This window comes from Strongylocentrotus purpuratus, unplaced genomic scaffold (assembly GCF_000002235.5).
Source record: "Strongylocentrotus purpuratus isolate Spur 01 unplaced genomic scaffold, Spur_5.0 spur5_scaffold_11, whole genome shotgun sequence".
In the NCBI taxonomy this organism is placed as follows: domain Eukaryota; kingdom Metazoa; phylum Echinodermata; class Echinoidea; order Camarodonta; family Strongylocentrotidae; genus Strongylocentrotus; species Strongylocentrotus purpuratus.
This window is the reverse complement of record NW_022145596.1, coordinates 32,434,563-32,455,977: the sequence shown is the minus strand read 5'-3', so window position 1 is coordinate 32,455,977 and position 21,415 is coordinate 32,434,563. Positions and strand designations below refer to the sequence as shown.

General features: G+C 37.9%; 2 protein-coding genes across 3 annotated transcripts in view; both read right to left on the bottom strand.

The window, feature by feature from the left end:
• The window catches only part of LOC584171 (E3 ubiquitin-protein ligase MYCBP2), a 62,295-nt gene extending 52,288 nt beyond the window's left edge, over positions 1-10,007 (bottom strand). For both annotated transcript variants that reach the window (XM_030981195.1, XM_030981196.1), the window contains exons 1-11: positions 9,801-10,007; positions 8,908-9,075; positions 7,935-8,093; positions 7,022-7,211; positions 5,779-6,077; positions 4,909-5,046; positions 4,293-4,374; positions 2,890-3,004; positions 2,021-2,240; positions 1,110-1,260; positions 476-786 (exon numbers count right to left, since the gene is read on the bottom strand). In XM_030981195.1, the coding sequence (XP_030837055.1) occupies positions 476-786; positions 1,110-1,260; positions 2,021-2,240; positions 2,890-3,004; positions 4,293-4,374; positions 4,909-5,046; positions 5,779-6,077; positions 7,022-7,211; positions 7,935-8,093; positions 8,908-9,075; positions 9,801-10,002 (2,035 nt within the window). In that variant the 5' untranslated portion in view covers positions 10,003-10,007. The remainder of the gene's footprint in view (positions 1-475; positions 787-1,109; positions 1,261-2,020; positions 2,241-2,889; positions 3,005-4,292; positions 4,375-4,908; positions 5,047-5,778; positions 6,078-7,021; positions 7,212-7,934; positions 8,094-8,907; positions 9,076-9,800) is intronic.
• Positions 10,008-10,482: 475 nt separating this feature from the next.
• Positions 10,483-21,415, bottom strand: part of LOC105447247 (E3 ubiquitin-protein ligase MYCBP2-like) — a 35,112-nt gene continuing 24,179 nt past the window's right edge. Inside the window, exons 4-11 of the mRNA XM_030981197.1 lie at positions 20,784-20,937; positions 19,591-19,778; positions 18,872-19,010; positions 15,601-15,713; positions 13,497-14,289; positions 12,298-12,365; positions 11,344-11,497; positions 10,483-10,604 (exon numbers count right to left, since the gene is read on the bottom strand). Coding sequence (XP_030837057.1) covers positions 10,498-10,604; positions 11,344-11,497; positions 12,298-12,365; positions 13,497-14,289; positions 15,601-15,713; positions 18,872-19,010; positions 19,591-19,778; positions 20,784-20,937 — 1,716 coding nt within the window. The 3' untranslated portion in view covers positions 10,483-10,497. The remainder of the gene's footprint in view (positions 10,605-11,343; positions 11,498-12,297; positions 12,366-13,496; positions 14,290-15,600; positions 15,714-18,871; positions 19,011-19,590; positions 19,779-20,783; positions 20,938-21,415) is intronic.

Below are 21,415 nucleotides of genomic sequence, written 5' to 3'. Positions count from 1 at the left end.
AAAAACATATACCTACAATTTGTTGTATACTTGGGAGATGGGCGAGAATGGATGCACAGACTACTGATTAACATTTCAAGAAAATTGCAGTCAAAAGTTTTGATTTTTCTTAGCTTGCATCTATGTAAAGCATTACAACGAGGCGTTGTGGCATGTGCCTATAATACAGCTTATAATGGAAGTTACAAACTGATTCAGCTGAGGACGCAGGTTTGAAACTGAGTCACGTCTTTCGGATGGTGACGTTAAAAGTCGGTACCCAGACGTAAATAATCATATCTGATTGATACATGTCTGTAAAAAATCAATTACACACACGCATCGCAGTGAAAATAACAATGATAGCTTATTACTTCATTGTCTAAATAATTTGTTTAGATAATGAATACAGTTTCTGTTCACACCCATCTGGCAGGCACAGGCCCTATTCTTTCAAACGTCACACGTTCACGTACAACACCCATAACAGACTGACCTTCAAACCTGTTGACAATACTGAAGTCTTCTTTGGTATAGACCTTTGCAACACTCTGGACCTGAGTCTCTGACTCCAAGATGGTAAGCCCTGCTTCCCGGCTGGCAGTCAATGAGTCGAGGCAAGCCAGTACATTGAGTGCTATCTGGGAGCCATCGATGGGGATATGAGGGGTGCAAGGTAGGGCTAGCTGAGGGGTAAGAATGGAAGCAGCAGGGGGTAGTTCTTGGAGGGTGGTGGTGGTAGAAGGGAACGATGCACCTGTCTTGAGAATGTTGAAGCACTGGATCTGATGAAGCAGTGGATTGTAGCTGTAAGGGGAGCAAAATAATATATCTATTTATTAAGAAAAGAACATGGAAAAGATTAAATGCTTATGCGAAGAGCCCTAATCTTGATGGCAAGAATTCCTCAGACCTCTTGTCCTTTATGTCACACATAAACACATTACAAGGTCATAAATATTTTATCAATAAGATATGAAGACCAAATTTTATATATCATTCTTTTATTCTTGACCTTTTAACAGTAATTATTTGGCTTTCAGGGTAATACACTTGTATTTTTTTAAACATGTATTTTACTTTGGTACCATTTGTGTACATCCACAAGACAATGAGAATGTTAGTCTCACCTCCATAGAACTCTATAGAAAGGATCTAGACACACACTGCAGCCTTTGAAGCTCATCTGATCTGAGCCCATGAAGCTAGTACAGCTGCCATCTGTACGATTCAACATCAAACACTTCACTGAAGATACCGTCTCATCATTAGGAAGGATACCTGAAGGGAAAAACAATTTGAAGGAATTAATTCCTGCCAGGTATCCATTTGCCTTACCTTGGTCTAGTGTGCCAAATGCAGATTAATGTCTTGCCAAAGACATTAGTGCCATGGCTGTGTTGAACTGTAAACCATGTGATCCACAGTCCAGTGACGTATCCACTAGATCACTTCAGTGGATCAGTTGTTTAGCACAAGGCTAATATGCCACAAGGTCCTAATATAGAGCTGATATGAATCAAATCAGAATGTCTTTTTGTACTGTTTTATTTAATACAATACTAACACTTATCCTAAGGTAAGGGCATTAGTCTATCGCTAATTTGCATTTAAATTATCTACAGAACCATGCACTATGGAATTGCTACAAATGATATACTTCATAAGCCCAATTTTTGTGTAAATAGTTTCATAAATTATAGGCCCAAAGACACTTTGCTTTTAGGATTGACCCGCAGGCTACTCATACTTACTTCCATACACTCTACGCCTGCGCTGTTAGAGACGCAGATAATGGTCGAGCCAAATGCATGCATGCCTTGGCTGCACTGCATAACTGTGCACCCTTGTTGCACCCCTTACATGGTCTAAAATATAACGGTGGCAATATTTCTGCACGTTGTTAAAATTCGCAAATGGTGAGTGATGCGTGAAATTCATGAAAATGAAACCCCACCAAAAATAACAGTATGACAAAATAGGGTGTCATGATGTCGTTTTTCTTTTACTCTGCTGTAACAGAATGTTGATTATACCATACCTATCTCAGCTTGGTCAGCAAAGACGAGTGAATCAGTGAGCATCTTGGGACTGATAAGAGCCTCATCTATCTTGACAAACGTCCTATCCCCACATGCATCAATCCATGTAGCTCTCCTACTACATCTAGCACCTAGTGAAGGGATGGGGCCGGGGCTGCTGTGTGATACAGCACCGGCAGCATTGTTTTCCTCCTGGATTGGTCGGCACAGCTGCCCTTTCTGTATACCAGATAACACACATTATAGTTTATGGTGACAACCTCTTGTAAGCTTGATGTGCAATCAAATCAATGAAATGCAAATCATATATGTACATCATCTTGAAAATCCATGCAACAAATTAGGCTGAATATATCTTAAACTCACCACTTACAAATATGTACTCCTGGTAATTCAAGGTGTATAGATCATTTGACTTTTACTGAAATCACTGTTGAATGAGTTCTGCAGTTAGTGAAGGTAATGTCCTAACCCAATTCTAAAATAATACAAGGCATATTTTTCTCTGTTACAGGTGCTCTCTATACAAGGTGCACAAATTTATTCTAAAGTATCATCATGAATATATTTGAAATTTTTCAAGCAAAAGAATGTACTATGACACTGCACAGTAAACCAGTACAAAGCCAACATTTTGAAAATATATATCACAAAGATTAACTGCAAGACAATTTTCCATCACAGTACATTTTTATTCTTCATTTTTATTTTTAAAAGTTTCAGATACCAAACCGCATGATGCATAACCTGCCATTTTGAAATTTACACAGGACAGGTTTTACCTTCATCCCATGATATAGGATACAATACAGATTTGGGTGGTTTAAACCACCTACAGCACTTGCAGGGTTGACTATGTGTTACTAACCTGAAAGCTGCCACACGTATAGACCCTTCCTGTCTCTGATAGAAGCACAGTATGGTTGCTACCAGCAGCAACCTGGGTTACCTTCTCATCCAATGGAATCTTCACTGGACTTGATCTGATTAGAAACACAATCCATACAGTGTGTGTAAAATTGAAATGTTGAAATTCTATGATTTATAAATGTTGATATTTACCTTAATATTATATCAAGTTATCTAGGATAGAGAGCGGGAGAAGCTCCCTGTATTCTAAGAGCTTAAATTATAGATGGAATTTTTTGTAGACAATTTATTACATTCTTTTTAATCACCAACATAAATCTTGTTGTCAATAGTGAGGGAACATTTTTGAGGAGTCAACTTAAAATTCAAGGACATTCAAGCTCTATCATGTGACCTCATGTTCTTTGGATGTTTTCATAAGTAATGAGATGAAATTTTAAGATGACAGGGAGTAGAGATTGTGCACACATTGTGTGCGGTCAAGCACCGAATCCAATGACCGGGGTAACAGTATATTTGTAAAGCGCTTAGAGACATTTGTATTAAGCGCTATATAAAAATTAAATATTATTATTATTATTTATCAGGCCGTTCCTAATATTTGGTTATTATGAAAAACTACTGAAATTCAGATACGAAAAACAAAAATGGAAACGATTAAACTTTTGAAAGAAGGAGACACTATTTCAATAAACAGGGTGATTCTTCCATTAGCTCTAAAGCTACAGTCCCATATACGTCCCGGACCGTCCCGGACCATCCCGGACCCCATCCGGGGTGATCCGGGATTCGGTCCGTGTTGACACCGTGTTGGCACCGGGGTGGTCCTGGATGGTCCTGGATGGTCCTGGATGGTCCTGGGCGGTCCGGGAGTTGACCCCGGATGTTTTTGACGGTCAAAAACTGCCGGGGTGGTCCGGGACGGTCCGGGACAATAGTTTGATCCGGGGTGATCCGTGTAGCCACCGTGCTGGGTCCGGGGTCATCCGTAGTGGCGCCGGGGCGGTCCGTGTTGATCCGTGGCAGTCCGGGAGTGAGTTATTGACCGCCCAGGACCATCCAGGACCATCCAGGACCATCCAGGACCACCCCGGTGCCAACACGGTGTCAACACGGACCGAATCCCGGATCACCCCGGATGGGGTCCGGGATGGTCCGGGACGGTCCGGGACGTATATGGGACTGTAGCTTTTAAAGCATCACACTTTTTTTAACAAAACATCCCGGACCATCCCGGATCACCCCAGACCATGGTCCGGGATGGTCCGGAGTGGTCCGTGCTCGTCCGTGCTGGTCCGGCTTTATATGGGACTGGGGCTTAAAGAGATAAGAATCGATGTACTGATGAGTACACTCTGAACTATGTTGGTCAAGCATTCATTGAAAGATTGCATGTAGTACCTGTTTGCTGAATCTCTCTGCCCAAGCTGACCATGATTACCAAGACCAAAGGCATACACCTCACCATTCTCCAGAAGAACCACTGAAAGTAACAATAAGAAAATAACCATGTGTAAAACGATATGTTGAATCAATGTAAAATCTCCCCTTACACAAGACAAAAATATATGCACTGTATATATATATATATATATATTTTTTTTTTTTTTTAATACCTAGCCCCCTCCCCTCCCCCTCTCTCTCTCTCTCTTCCTCTGTCACCCTTTATTCTTTTCACTTTTCCTCGAATAAAATCAAATATTCTACTATTCTTGCAAAATAATATTTTTCTGCTAGATTTGTAATTAAGCTCAGTATGATAAGAAAGAAAACACACTGATGTTGGAGTTACTCTAAAAAAAAGAAATCAGAGACAAACTAGTTTATACAGAGATTTGCAGAAAAACAGAAAGAGATATGATAATTGTTTTCCTGAAGGACTTTCAAATATAGGGCTTGGATCTTTGGCATAAAATTTGCCTTAATTCTATTAGAGATAATAGCACACAGAGTATCAAATGTTTTAAGCTTTCATTCAGTCTGAGGTTGATTTAATCATTTCTCTTCTTTCACATACCTGAATGGTGTAGTCCACATGTGACTTGTTTGATTGGTGTTTGTCCTGTTCCTATGGTAACCAGGCCGGGTGGGTGGATGACATGTTTGCCGAAGTCTCGCTCAGGTTCACGATCATCTCCACTGTTATTACCTTCATCTGAAAACATACACAAAAGAAGTCCATTGTAGGGATTTACTTGCATTACATAAAAATCTTCAAGTAAAACTTCACATATTATCTTTCGCCTCTTGAAACACTCTGTATGTGTTGGTGGATTAACAGTTCATTCATTTATTCATTCATTATTTACAACTCTTACCACTCGATGTTTCCATCATACTACTTCATTAGATTCTGTTTCTTCTTTTTTTTATCATCAATATGCCCGCTTTGTAAATGCTATATCATTAACTGTCTTATTTTTTTCCTTCATATTAAGACATTTGCTGATATGGAAATAAAGCACAAGAACTTTGCAAGGAAACAGAATTATATTGTAATCTGGGACATTTCCCAGACTTGTATGTACTTTCAAATTCTTTGAGAAAAAAAAAAAATGTTACTAAACATTGAAATGTTAGAGAAGATAGTGAAATGTTAGAGAAGATAGTGAAGTGATCTAAGATCCTTAAATGGAGTAAGAGAGATGATCCACAAGATCCACAATTTACAAGCTCTGCTTTTCAGTGGACCTCTCCATTTCCTCAAAGTATAAATGCAGTTAAATTTAAAAATTCAATTTGTGTCTTCCTCAAATGTATAAATTACTATTAAGATTTGTTTATTACAAATGTAACTATGTTTTGTATACATTTTACATTGTATTCGTTATTATGTATTGTATTTTGTTGGAAATAAAAATGGAAAAAAAATGAAATGGAATCTAACCTTTTCCTTTGTCCTTGCCGAGCACCCAGTCCAGCTGTCTATGATGTACCTTCCTTCTGATGAACGCATCCCTGAGATGACCTAGCCAGTCATTGGGTGCGCCATTACCCATCATCACTACGTTATTACCTCCTCCTCCTCCTCCTCCTCCTCCTCTGCTTCGATTGTTACCCTGGTTATTCTCTCCTGCAGCATTCACACCGACCGCTGCGGCCACGACGCCGCCGCCATCACCTATACAAGCCCTACACATTCCACACTTACTACACCCTGCATCTCCTGATCCACATCCACAGATCCTACAGGGGAAAGAGATAGAAGAGGTATATTCTTTGTTTAACTTTGTGGGGGAGGCAAGATGGCCCAGTGTTAGAGCAGTGGTCTAATAACTGGAAAGACTGGAGTTTAAAACCAAATGGATTCGCTAGTGGCCTTCGGTAAGGCATTAATGCTCATTACCAAGTCCCTCAGAGAGGACTTCAAGCCATCAGTCCCCTGCTTGCTTACTTACAAGCCTACACATGTTTTCTTAGCAGTCACAATCATCAAACCATATCGGCACATTCAGCAGAGTTGGACTGTGGCACCACAGAGGATGTTATACAACCATTAAATTATTCTGTTGTGGTTTGAAATTCATCACTGACATACTGATTTTTCCATTTCTGAGAGAATTTTACCTCGTACTATTATTTGTCTTTTCCAGGTTTGCTTTCTATTCACTCACATGTTTTCTTAATTTGGCATCACTCTATTCTGAGCTTTCTATCAATTTATTTGTTCATGTGTAATTTTGGCAACCAATGGTTAGTGAGTGAGTTATCACAACTGGAAAAGACCTCATATCAATCTTCATTATCATTGTAATTGTACTAAAGACAATTTCTCTCTGTCAGATGATGGTGATTGAGAAATATTGTAATTTTAACACCAATACTTGTACAAGAGGGACATCTTTTAATAAGCACTCATATTTTAACATGGGAATACAGTATGGTTTCATCTATGCAGCATAACAAATGTGCTACACATGAGAGTATCCTCTATGTATCCATGAAATTTAACAAAATAGGCTTGCAAATTATGTTCATGAAAGCTGATATCCCTTCTAACCCTACACCGCTCCTTTTTTTTCACAAAGAAGATTTTCTTTTTACTTTTGTGTGGAAACATAACCAGTAATCTTATCTTTTTTTCTGTTGTTAGGTTGATGGGATGGACTGTTTGGTTGGTGGATACTTACAGACCAGGCCTCCTTCCAGGTCGTTGGCTCCTAATACAGCTATCCCCATACCCTGTACACTCCCCACACGAGGTACAGATCATACATTGATCAGTAACAAAGTCATGGTTACATGGCTCCTCCTCCTTGTCTACTTCCTCCTCTTCAACATCATCTTCCGTTGCTATGGGGATCCCTTCCGATATTGCATCTGCAATTTTAAAATCAATATAGTTATAAATCATCAGAATTAAAACATTCCCACCTCTTGGATGGTTTTCAAGTCTGTCACATTAAAAGCTGGTATTCTGCACTTATGTCTATCTTATTTGTTATTTACTTCTTATAGTGAGGTATATGTATATGATAATATCTCCCTTGCTTTGCATGATTGGTTACCAAATAATCTCTTTCTGTAGGCAACATTTTGCAGAAAACATGATCAACTCACAGTCTTTATTTATGTTAATCTTACTGTGATAAAGTTCAAAACAACAGATATTTGGGTAAAATTATATTATTACATAGAGCACTACCAGATCTATAAAAGTATGCTGTTTTCATAGTTTCCTCCCTCAATAAAGAGATGCTTCTCATGCAAAATGTTTGATAATAACACATTATAAAGCATCTCCTAAAATCATATTTACAAGTAAGGGTTTATTTTGTCTTCACATGGACTGGGAAAAGGTGTATTGGCTCAGCAGTAGAGCACAGGTCTTGTAACCGGGAGATCCTGTGTTCAAAACCAAGTCGATGTACTAGTGCCCTTTGGTAAGGCATTAATCCTCATTATCAAGTCTCTCAGAGAGGACTTTAAGTCGTCAGTCCCCCGGCTGCTTATTAACAAGCATTCACATACTTTCTTATCAGTCTGGTACAACAAGTACAACCCATCAAACAAAATGGCACAACTCTAGAATCTGCTACTGACCTTCCTTGGCAGGATGTCCAGCTATGACCCCTCGTCCACATTGACCTTTGTTACTGATCCCAAAGGTGTAGAGTTGTCCAGTAGTGGTCAATGCACATACATGTGCTTTACCTAACGCTACCTCCTTGATTGGGGTACCCTTCAACTCAGTCACAAGACCTAGGGAAAAGTGGTAAACAGTAAATGATGCTGGACTAAGTCACTGTAGAATCATGAGTTTCTTACGATCAATACTAGCATACCTGGCAACCTTTCATTGTAAAAATTGGGAATCTCTCAAGGGCAAAAGTAGGAATATAGCCTATTGTGTGTACTTTTTACACAAGAAGTCCTTTGGAACGAGAGAGGGATCTGGAGTCCATAACACTAGTTTGAAGGCCCCCAAAAAGGAATAATTCCTCAAAATAAGAACGGCTGGCAGCTACGTTACCAGTAACGGCAATACGGAAAAATTGACTGATAATTTTTTTTTGAAATGGAGCTCATCATTTAGTAATGCTAAATTGCCCCACAGGTTAGTGAGAAGCAACAAATAAATAAATAAATAAAAGAAGAAGCTTGATATAGATAGATTATAAAGAGCCAAACTGTGATATTAGCACAATAAATCAATAAATCAATTGTTCGGTTTAACATTGTCTAAAGAATGCTTGAAGGCTACAGAGATGCAGAGTCTTGCATTTTTTTACTTAATTTCTATACTCTTAAAATTGGGCAGTATGTGATATACTGAAGCAAAACACAAAAATACACCTTTGAAGGCATCGTTTAACAATGTTAAATCTGATATGCATGGCCCTACGTGCTATCAGTGTTTGTGATATGGTGTAATATTGAGCCCTAAAAAAAATTGCTCTTCAAAATGATCTAAGACAAAGTTACTGGATCCCTTTATGATCTCCTCCTCTCTACCTTACTAACAACCTCTCTGAGCTGACATAGGGTTTCAGCTTGGAGATGGAACCCTACTTACCAGTAGAAGCCTCTGCATTCTGGACATCTTTCCCAAAGAGATAGAGTTCCCCTTCTCTGGTAACCACTGCAGTACTACCGTTATTACACGCTGAATGAATGGCATGTTTGCCGTCTAGACGAAGCATCTTCACTGGTTTACTAGGCTTCATCTGGCGACGACCTTTCACTGATAGGAGACACCGATACAAAGCATTGGTTACAGGAGCTGAAACTTGTGATGATGTAAGGTCAATTACATTTATCATTCCACATGATTATTTGTAACGTTATTTATGATTGCAAAACTTGTCAAGCATAGGCCTATTGAAATATAGTGTAAATTGGAGAATCAAACATTTATGCATTTGACATTTATAAACATAAATTGCCTGTTAATGACTTCATAGATCATATATTTTCCTATCTTAATGTTTAATTCAATTCATCGTTTTATTTTTCAAAATCTTTAACAAATTTACATCATATACAATTACAAATACAAATACATGTTAGTGTGCACTCACCAGGTCCCCATTTCACAAAACTTGTCATCAGTGACAAATGACAGTTTTCGTTATATGCTAGTGAAATCCTTGCTTCTGATTGGTTATTAGCAGATTTGTCATTGATATTTGTCATTTGTCATTGAAAAAAGTCTTTGTGAAATGGGGACCAGGTGTTGATATATTTACCACTTATTTTAATGAATGATGATTATTCACAAAAATAATAGAAATAATACTTTAGGTTTGCAAAGTGCACTTATATGCATAGAATGGCACGTAAGGTGTACACAAAATATTACATGAATATAAGGAATTACAACCAAAAAAATGTACAGAGCTTGTTGTACAATTAATTGATAATAGATTTTTTTTTTTTAAACGTCTTTTGAAGAAGTCTTTGTCTTACCTTGATCCCCATCTTCACCTTTCCTCGCAGTACCAGCAAAGTACGTTGACCCATCCTCAGATAGCATGACTATATGATGACCATCATGACCAGTACTACACTGGACAATGCTTGGTGACCGTGAGATAGGCAGCTCCATCCACTTACTAGGACCAGGAGTACTACTGCTTTGTTTGATCCCTAAGTTTTGAGACTTCCCCATGAAATAGACCTGGAAGAATAGATATTAAGTCAATAATCTTTAAGCTTTGAGACTTCCAAATTCTTCTCAATTTGTTGATTGATGATTTATGCCCCTCCACCAGGCAATGTCTCCCGGCTCAGTAATACACAGTGTGTTGACTCACCACTCGGAAACTAGAACAATACTACCTACCTGTATGTCAGGATTTCTGTCATCCTTTGTTTTAAAAATGACATTGTTACTAATATTTGTGACAAGTTCACAAGCACAAATCGGTGCCTTCAACTGCACCTCGCAGTAAATTGAAGGTCCATCCCCGGGTGGGTTTTTGAACATGGACCTGGCTTGCTGCCCCAAAAATAGGGGTGCGTCTTATACACAGAGATTTACGGTATCATTATTTTTACCCATGAAATATACCTGAAGAAGAGAGATATATCAACACTATATTGAGACATGTTAATGATCTTTAAGTTCTGAGACTTCCTTCTTTATGACGGATATAAATGATGATTACACATCATAGAAGAGTACATCACTCACCTTCCCTGAGCTGGTCTTGAGAATTGAGAATTCCTTTCCTGTTCCCACCATCACTATCTCCTCATTGGTACCAGGATCTGAAAACAATTCATAACAACTTATTAATAAGTGAAACTTACTGGAAAAAATATTTCAATTTAGAGACAACCTTTCAAATAAATGTTCAGTCAAGAAAATATTCTTGTTGAAACTCTTTCAATTGCTATTACAGTAAACGATGCTTCTGCTTTTGTTCATTGATAAAAGCAGAAGGAAATGTATCTTTAAAATGAGGCAGGTGGCTATTTAGCTGAAAATTTTTACAGGTAATATGGCCCGAATTCACAAAGGAGGTTTAGATTTAACCCATGGTTTAAAAATTAGCGCAAAATAAGCGTACCTTGCCTTGCATGCGTCTAATATTGGACCTCTTGACTGTGTTGCGCTTATTTTAAACAATGGGTTTTGTAAATGAGGGTTTAAACCAGGGGTTAAATCTAAACCCCCTTTGTGAAATCGGGCCTATAAGTTTTACACCATGTATGTTGGATTTATAGCCAGCAAAACATGAAATAAGGCAGCAAAAAGATGAACAGGCTTGATATTTTTTTTGTTTTGAAAATCCAAACTACCAAACTGAACATTGTATAACCTACATGTATGTGAGAAGAACAAAATAACAACCCGAAAAACACTATTATTACTCTCACTTCAACATCGTAATCCTCAAATTTTCTTCCGCATTATAACCCATCATTCAGCACATTGATCACCTTCATCAGCATATACATCACTCATACCATACAATCACAACTATTATATTGCATTGTTTCTCACCTATTTCTTCAGAGTCTTTGGCATCTTTATCCCCTCCTGGCATGGCATCACCATACGCCATGAGACACTTCCTAGCTAGCTTGGCTTGAAGCTCACCACCTACACCTACAGAGAAGGCGCTCAAGGAACCAAGGGTGTGCACTACAAACGTGTCCTGCATACAGATATAGTAATATACAATGAAACTAATGCCACAGTACACCGGGAGGTAATAAATAGTAATACAGTCAAACCTGCTTTAGTGACCACCTGTCTTTAAACGCTACATTTTTTGTTTCCCTTGAAAATGGTTTCTTATTGAATCATGTACTAAAGAAACCTGTCTACAAAGACCAACTGTCTACAAAGGCCACTTTTTGTGTTTCCCTTGGGTGGTCGCTATAGACAGGTTTGACTGTATCTATGATTGAATGTATCACACATTATATATATCATAAAACAAATCAACCCACAGTTAACAGTAATGTGTAACATTATGTTGAATTGTGGATGTCACAGGAGCTGTATGTAACAACCATATTTTACAAGTCAGAACAACAAGAGTAGTATTTCCAAAACAAGTGTGATATATTTACCCTTGACTCAATGACTCTATTCAATATTAAAGGTATAAAACTTACTTATGAAATCTCAATCATCATATCCTTACATTTATGTATTAAATTGCACATACATCCATTGTCTAAGTTCTGCATGTTTTAAAAATTCTCACTTATAACATTTGCCCATCTAAAACAAAAAGATATTTGATAACAATATTGTACCGTCATCCAGGAACTTTTTTGCAAAAATATCAGATTTTCTGGTTGGCAAAATGCCCTTTAATTATAATAACAATTATTATCATCCTTCAATGCAATGTTTCAATAACCTACATATGTACATATTAATTGTATAACTACATGGGGAATTATGGCACCTTTTTTAAGTTTTAGTATGCAATGATATACTTACATCAGTCACTGAAGTGAGAATACCAAGATTAATACCATCACTGAAGAATAGACCAGAGCTGGAACAAGCTGAAAGAAAATAAATCACAACGATTACCGTATGTAACAAAGGTGAAAGTTAGCAAGAATGCATGTCAAAACTTCTCTTTGAAATCAATTACACATGTGTACATTAAGAAGCAGCAAAAGGAAACATTATGATTTAATTTGAACTAAAAAACATCCCCAAGCCAAACACAACAGTGCTTGTTTATTGGCATTCCATGGCATAGTGTCAGTATAAACAGAATTCATTTACAAATTCTGCACAAACTATGTTCTATATTTTGAGGATGTAGTAATTATCATCATAATTGAATTCATACATCAACTAAAATCATTGTATATCTCTGTGAGGACTCAGTCATTTGGTAATCATAGGATATTCTAACATGTCTGTATTATTCTGTGATTATTATGAATACTCTTTAAATCAAGAAGTTAGACTTATGACAGTTTCGTGAAAAGGGCCCTGTACTTCTACAGAAAAAGGAGAAAGGAAAGACATATCAATCACGATTTTTGACTTATTTCATTAGGGAAAATACAGAGAGTTAGAAGGGCATTAACTGATTTAAAGTCTTTGTAAAAGAATATGATTTAATGCCTTTCTGGCTCTCAACAGACGGGTGAAGATCAAAGGGCAAGTCCACCCTGATATCAAATTGGTTTTAAAAGAAGCACAAAAATGAGAGGAGCAAATAAGTGTAAGATTGAGCAAAATCCGTTGAAAAATAAAAAAGTAATGACATTTTAAAGCTGCGATAAATCAAACACAAATAGGCTACACTGTGACATATCTTGCAAGCTGCACTCCAATTTGCTCTGTACAAAAATGTTATTAACTTTCTTTTTCTTAGTTAATGAATACAGAATTGATTTTTTTTTTCTTACAAGGGTTGTATAAAAACTATTTACAATAATAATATCTATGATAAATGTATGATTGAAAAATTTCTGATGGGAAATATGAATTTTTGTTAATAGTACAGGGCGAATAGGAACTCACAAGATACGTCACAAAGTGATCGCAACTTCAAAATTTCTTTTGATAATCGTTTTTTGCTCAAACTTACACTGAACTGTTTCTTTAATTTTTCTGCTTTTATTATAACCAAATTAATATGAGGGTGGACTTCCCTTTAACATGTGTGTACTTACCGACTGATGGCATGGCAAGTTGTCCTTGTTCTTTAAGATCATTGGTACCCACTCTAACCAGTATGTTTCTTGCTGCTTCATTTCCTTCTTGGCACTTGAAGAGGAGTTGATTTCTACTGAATCCTAACCATCCCCTCTCACTGGGGTAGAAGTCTTCATTACAGGCGTATAGCTCACCCTGTAGGGTCAAAACAAAGTTAAAGGTTAAGATAGAAGACTTGAAGAGGAGTTGATTTCTACTGAATCCTAACCATCCCCTCTCACTGGGGTAGAAGTCTTCATTACAGGCGTATAGCTCACCCTGTAGGGTCAAAACAAAGTTAAAGGTTAAGATAGAAGACTTGAAGAGGAGTTGATTTCTACTGAATCCTAACCATCCCCTCTCACTGGGGTAGAAGTCTTCATTACAGGCGTATAGCTCACCCTGTAGGGTCAAAACAAAGTTAAAGGTTAAGATAGAAGACTTGAAGAGGAGTTGATTTCTACTGAATCCTAACCATCCCCTCTCACTGGGGTAGAAGTCTTCATTACAGGCATATAGCTCACCCTGTAGGGTCAAAACAAAGTTAAAGGTTAAGATAGAAGACTTGAAGAGGAGTTGATTTCTACTGAATCCTAACCATCCCCTCTCACTGGGGTAGAAGTCTTCATTACAGGCGTATAGCTCACCCTGTAGGGTCAAAACAAAGTTAAAGGTTAAGATAGAAGACTTGAAGAGGAGTTGATTTCTACTGAATCCTAACCATCCCCTCTCACTGGGGTAGAAGTCTTCATTACAGGCATATAGCTCACCCTGTAGGGTCAAAACAAAGTTAAAGGTTAAGATAGAAGACTTGAAGAGGAGTTGATTTCTACTGAATCCTAACCATCCCCTCTCACTGGGGTAGAAGTCTTCATTACAGGCGTATAGCTCACCCTGTAGGGTCAAAACAAAGTTAAAGGTTAAGATAGAAGACTTGAAGAGGAGTTGATTTCTACTGAATCCTAACCATCCCCTCTCACTGGGGTAGAAGTCTTCATTACAGGCGTATAGCTCACCCTGTAGGGTCAAAACAAAGTGTAAAGACGTTGATTCCTATAAAACCTTTCAACCCCTTTTATCGGGAATGGCAAAATCATTGCAAGCCAGTCATATAGCTCACCTTGTATGGCCTAAATAAAATTAAAAAGAAGTTAATTCCAATAAAACCTTACAATCCTGATTATTGATAAATAAGACTTCATTGCAGGCGTATAGCTCACCCTGTAGGGTCAAAATAAAGTTAATGGTTAACATCTAAGACTTGAAGAGTTATTGATTATTACACCCTTTCCATTATTTTTCATTGCAAGTATCTGGGTAGCACCCTCTTTGGAAAAAGATTGAACAATAACTAGCAATGAAAGTGATTAATATTCCAGCAATACCACTATTTTGAAAAGAAATGAAGGTCGGTAATGTGAATCAAGATTTTACTGGAATTTCAAAAAACCAATTACAGTAGTTTACTTCCTAATATAAGACAATAGCTAGGTATAAACAAACCTGAGATTCAGTTTCAAAGGCTACAACTTGGAACCCCCTCAACAACAAAAAAGTTATAATCATCAAGTCAGAGTTGCAATGGACATAAAATACACCTTTGAATATCCTTAAAAAATCTCTTTAGGGACATTAGTATCCAGAAGTACACACCTTCCAACCTTCCGTGATAAAAATTCGAATCTCCTGAAGCAACATTACAAATTCAGTGAATCTTTATGGTTCTCCTGATAAAGTATCAGAAAAGTTGAAGAATATAGGGTCCATAATATTAATTTGATGGTTAAAAACAGAAATAACACCTCCACAATAGGAATGAATAGCAACTATGTAGATAGAGCTGATTTATGCCTTTAAGGCAGACAAATTGGTAGAGCTTAAAGCCTATCTGCACTAGTTTGGCCAGGAGGGATTAGACCTCCCTGCATGGTCACTAACAGGTTGTTATCTCATCAAATCAGTTCTCAATTATCATAAGAAAAAGGGGCCCATGGGGACCAATGGTAAGCGATTAGGCATTGTTTGCTATATAAAAAGCTATAAGAAGTGCAGTGGGGCTTTAAGGGCCTGAGATGAGCTTACCCTTATTGTACCAGAGTAACCTGATCCAATCTTTCTGAGTCCCTTGTCTCCATGTATGTAGAGATAGCGTCCATCACTGGCGATTGCACTGTAACCAGTAGCATTAGATGCTTCTAAAAGAGAGACAAGACATCTTATGTTAGTGATCATTCAAATTATGAATGAAGAGGAGGAAGAGAGGTAAGGTTTCACTCTCAAATGTTTATCCTAATACATCATGCTTTTCACACTGTGACGTAACCAGCTTATAGTCCCCTTTTCCCCTCCATGTTTAGGTGGATAGATATTTGCCTCATTTACTGCAATGTAATTAATTGCACTACTAGAACAATGCAGCATATATCATTCAATGTTCTAACCTAATGGATATCTCAAGGAATGTCCAGGCCAGAAATTGTCTGTACATAATGAAACAAATTGGGACACTGTGAAATGTCCATACTAGTTAAAAATGATTCTGTTAAAACACAAGAGATATTACTTAGACTTGCCAAAGTAGATAAAGTTGCAGCCACTCTTCTTGAATATTCTCAAAATTACTCCACATCAGTCACATTGAATTTTAAAGTTAAGTTTTCAGGGTTACTCCATGTAATTCTTTCTAAGGAATAAGACTTAAGAGTTCTTTATTACTTGATGTTACGATCAATGAGTTCTGAACGCCTTCAGGACAACCAAAAAATTACTTTTTTTTTTACGAGGGCTCTTTTCAGATTTTCCCTTAAAAAAATAGCCCCCCTTAATTATTTTGCGGTGGCTATTTTGGAGCTCAGGGGGGCTTTTTTTTTTAAAGGTTGTATTTTTTTTAAACGCGGTTTTACCTAATTAAATTCCAAGCAAAGGCAAATATAGATCTAGATACAATTGTAGCGTACATATGTCATGTAGAGTATTGCAGACATTCAGATACCCATGATTTATTCACTTTGTGTTAAACGTGTGGCTTTATGATTTACATATACATGTAACTAAAACTTGTCAAAAGGAGTGTTTTGTTTAACTATTCGTTTTTCATATCCTAAGAAAATATTATCACTGACACGCGGGCTAGGAATTAATTTTTTTATGGGGGCTACTTTTCCCCATTGCCTAAAAAAAAACCAAGGGGCTACTTCCTTAAAGCCATATTGTAAGCTGTAACAATAAGTTGTGTTTTTCCTTAGCCATCATACTACTAGCAACCAAATTGGTAGGTAATATGTTATTTAGTCTTTTTTTCTGTCCCAAATTTAATTGTTATCATGGACAATGCAATCCCATTAAAAAAAAATGTAGACCAACTCCCTTTAAAATTGTGTTATTTAGACCATTTTATAACCATTAAATGTGAGTAAATATTTTTACTGTTGTCCCACATACCGATGTAGGGTCTATTTGTTGTGCCGAAACATGCAAAATCATGGCCTTATTTTTTTTTTATAGACTCTAATTCTAAAGGCCAAGCCAAAGCTAGTTTCATTTCGTAGACAGAAATTGATGTCATCATCACTCATGACAATTGGCCTGGCATCGATCGTATATAAATAATTTAATTTAATTAAACAGTTGTAAGAAAGATTCTGAGGAGTAGGAACATCCTTTATATATTTATTTACGGTTTTTTTATAACAAAATTCAATTTCTGTGTACGAAACTTGCTTTATACCGATTTTACAGGAAAAAATCCGGCATTGATTTTGCACGTTTCGTTATTACAAATATATCAGTATGTGGGACAACAGTAAAAATATACTCGCATTTAATGGTTTTAACTTATAAATAACACAATTTTAGACGGAATAACATTTTTTTTAATGGGATTGCATTGTCCATGATAAAAATTAGGGCCAGAAAAAAGACTAAATAAACATATTACGTACCAATTTGGTCGCTAGCAGTTGAGCTCTCGTCACTCGCAAATACTTATTTGCTTCATACAAGGAGCGTGCGGGCGCGCGCTGGAGCTGAGCTAGTACGTTTCTAGTATTGTGAACGTGTGCGAACTGCGTATGCATTCATGCTGTGCAGGAAACTACATCGGGGCCGGTGGCCTGTCCGGCCGCCGGGAGCTTAGGCGCAGGCAGGCGGATACCGCTATAGATCTAGCTACAGTAGGTACGACCGCCGATCCGCTGCAACTTACAAAACTTTTAAAATGTTGATGGAAGTTTCTAGTTTTGGAGTTGGTAGTTGGAACGGAGATTTCACTCAGACACATCAATAAATTGGTTTATTAATTCATAGGGAATATCAATTTATGGCGGGGGCGATTTTTCAAGATATATTGATTTTTTTTCGCCCTCGTCTTGATTTTTACCGTGGCGATTTCAGAGGTTTAGGGGGCGAATCGCCCGTCGCCACCGTGTATTTTTTTCGTTGCTTCAGGAGAATGATTAGAAAACTGGTCAATGGTCACATTGTGAAATATTGCAATATTCGGTGCACCTCATATTTCCTGGAATCAATTCACAGAATCACCTAGACTAAGGCCAGGGTTAGACCAGGTATCAATGAGTGATTGGTTAGGTACACCTAGATTCAAAGAGACTCACCTAGACTAAGGCCAGGGATAGACCAGGTATCAATGAGTGATTGGTTAGGTACACCTAGATTCAAAGAGACTCACCTAGACTAAGGCCAGGGATAGACCAGGTATCAATGAGTGATTGGTTAGGTACACCTAGATTCAAAGAGACTCACCTAGACTAAGGCCAGGGATAGACCAGGTATCAATGAGTGATTGGTTAGGTTCACCTAGATTCAAATAGACTCACCTAGACTAAGGCCAGGGATAGACCAGGTATCAATGAGTGATTGGTTAGGTTCACATAGATTCAAAGAGACTCACCTAGACTAAGGCCAGGGATAGACCAGGTATCAATGAGTGATTGGTTAGGTACACCTAGATTCAAAGAGACTCACCTAGACTAAGGCCAGGGATAGACCATGTATCAATGAGTGATTGGTTAGGTTCACCTAGATTCAAATAGACTCACCTAGACTAAGGCCAGGGATAGACCAGGTATCAATGAGTGATTGGTTAGGTACACCTAGATTCAAAGAGACTCACCTAGACTAAGGCCAGGGATAGACCAGGTATCAATGAGTGATTGGTTAGGTACACCTAAATTCAAAGAGACTCACCTAGACTAAGGCCAGGGATAGACCAGGTATCAATGAGTGATTGGTTAGGTACACCTAGATTCAAAGAGACTCACCTAGACTAAGGCCAGGGACAGACCAGGTATCAATGAGTGATTGGTTAGGTACACCTAGATTCAAAGAGACTCACCTAGACTAAGGCCAGGGATAGACCAGGTATCAATGAGTGATTGGTTAGGTACACCTAGATTCAACCAATCAGGAAAGTGCGTCTTGCCTACCAGCAGAGCATGTACACTACGCTGAAGAGCAACGATGATGGCAGGAACCTACAGAAGGAGAACAAAATTTAATTTAATATACCTTTACTATCTTACTAAATACTTTCAGATATCACCTTCACTTGCTACTGTAAAGGCAGTTTTGTTTTCTTTTATATCCTGCATTTCAAACAGGTTTGAGACTGAAACACAATATAATTACATGTACCTTATGCTCACCATCCTCAGGCCTTTGTTTACATTCCTTCCCATCTCTTCCCTTCCTCCCTCTTCTCTTCCTTCCTTGTCCCCTCCCACTCTCATCTCCTTCTTCTCCCTACCTTCCTCCCTTCCTTTCTTTTCCCTTCTTCCTATTCCCTTTCTACACTCTCCTCTCCTTCCTTCTCTCTCTCCCCTTTCTCTAATTTCTCTCTCCCTCTTTTACGTTTCTCTTCCCGTCTTCCCCTCATTCGCAGTGTTGATACTTTGTTCAATCTTTGCTCTCTTCCTCTTTCACCTTCACCTAAGTTCAACAAGCCCTCACCCCCCCCCCCCCCCAAAAAAAAAAAAAAAAAAAAAAAAACATAGACACCATCATTTTTAAAAAGGATCTCCTATATGTTTTCTTAAGGATGTGAGTATATGTTACCTGTAAAGCTTGTGTAGGTCTTTGGCCGACTATCATGAGTAATGCAGAGATACCGGTGAGTAGTTTACCAGTGTTACCCATAGCAACCATAAGACTCAGAAGACAAGCACTACTGAGTGTGGTGAGAGAATGAGTGTCATTCTCTAAAGGTGATGTAGCAAGATTCATCAGCAGTTCAAACAAAGAACCTGTAACCAAAAAGGAATAAGGAAGGCAGAAAATGAGCATAACAATAATGGATTTTCCTCCAAGGTTCTTGAGACAAACTCTAATGACCACTTAGACAGTGATGAGTGTTATTGTACCTTAACTCCTTAAAAGCTCTCTCGTTAGAAACAGAAGTGCTTGTATCCAGTATCTCATAGTACAGCCTACTGTTACTCTATGAAGGATTATACATGGAGCTGACATGTATAAAGATGGACACAAACAAACAGTGCTCCTTCTATGGACTTTATCACTACCCACAAAATCTATTTTAATGAATGTAGAAAATTAGAAATACAGTATTGACAACAACCAAGTTCATTCTTCTTTCAGTCAGGAGATGCTAGCTGCCCTGCTGTGGTCATCTTTCTCCATCTGATGTTGCTCTTGTTGCCTCTGACAGCTTTTTCCTTGTCCATATGTTGATATACCAAGTTTATATCAGGAATAATTTAATGCACACTTTCTAGATTTAGAAGATGAGTCTAATAAAGTTCTTACATCTAATATAATTTGTTTGCCCTCCCCACACTCCTTTTTCCTTTAATGTTAATCTTAATTGTCAATAATGATGCCTGTTCCAGTGTTTTAATGTATAAACAAATTACTTTGTGCTATGCTAACTAAATTGCTTGGTTGACTATGCTGTTTAACCGGGTGACCCTGGGTATTGGTGCCAATAGCCAATGCATTATTTTGTATACAAATGTCCTTACTTCATTATGTTTTAAATTCTTCCCTTTAAACTACGTCTTTCTCTACTGCTACTGTTTTTCATCTACATTACCTTTTTTTTTCCAGGAACCCATATTATACAACCCTGCTTTTTAATAGGTTCCTCACATTCTACTTTATCTATTATATGAATTGAGAATCACAGACATGTGCTCATTTATACTACAATTGTAATGTATAATTGTTTATTTTATATGTATGTTTATATTTTCTGTAAAATGTGGAACATTAAACTTGAAACTATAACTTACCCAGTATATCATCAGGTTCTTTACTGAGACCCTCTGGTGTCTGACCTTGGAGTATGTCTAGGAGAGCTTGTAGAGCTTTAGCACAGAAGTCTGGATGAGACGCACGTGTCTGCCGAATCAACTCAAAGACACTACGTAGACCCAGACCAACCACCTACATCATACAACAAAGATAATAATAATAATATTTAGCTTTTATATAGCGCTTAATACAATGTCTCTAAACGCTTTACAAATATACTATTACCCCGGTCATTGGATTCAGTGCTTTCCCACACACTGTATGCACAATCTCCACTCCCTGGGGAGCATTCCGGCCAGGCGTTACTTGACGCTCAAAAACTGTTTGACCAACAATGACGGTCGCATCCTACCGGGTACCCATATAACACCTGGGTGGAGAGTAGCAAGTGTAGGTTAATATCTTGCCAAAGGATATTAGTGTCGTGTCGGGATTCGAACCCTCAACCTTCGCATCTCCAGTCAAGCACCTTAAACCGCTCGACCACGACACTCCCATAAACACTTGATGGTCACTCAGTCTCCAGAATGCTTCAAAGACCCTTCTTGTTCAAGCAGAGGGCATACAAACAAAACTATATGACAGTTCTGCACAGGTAGACCATGTTTAA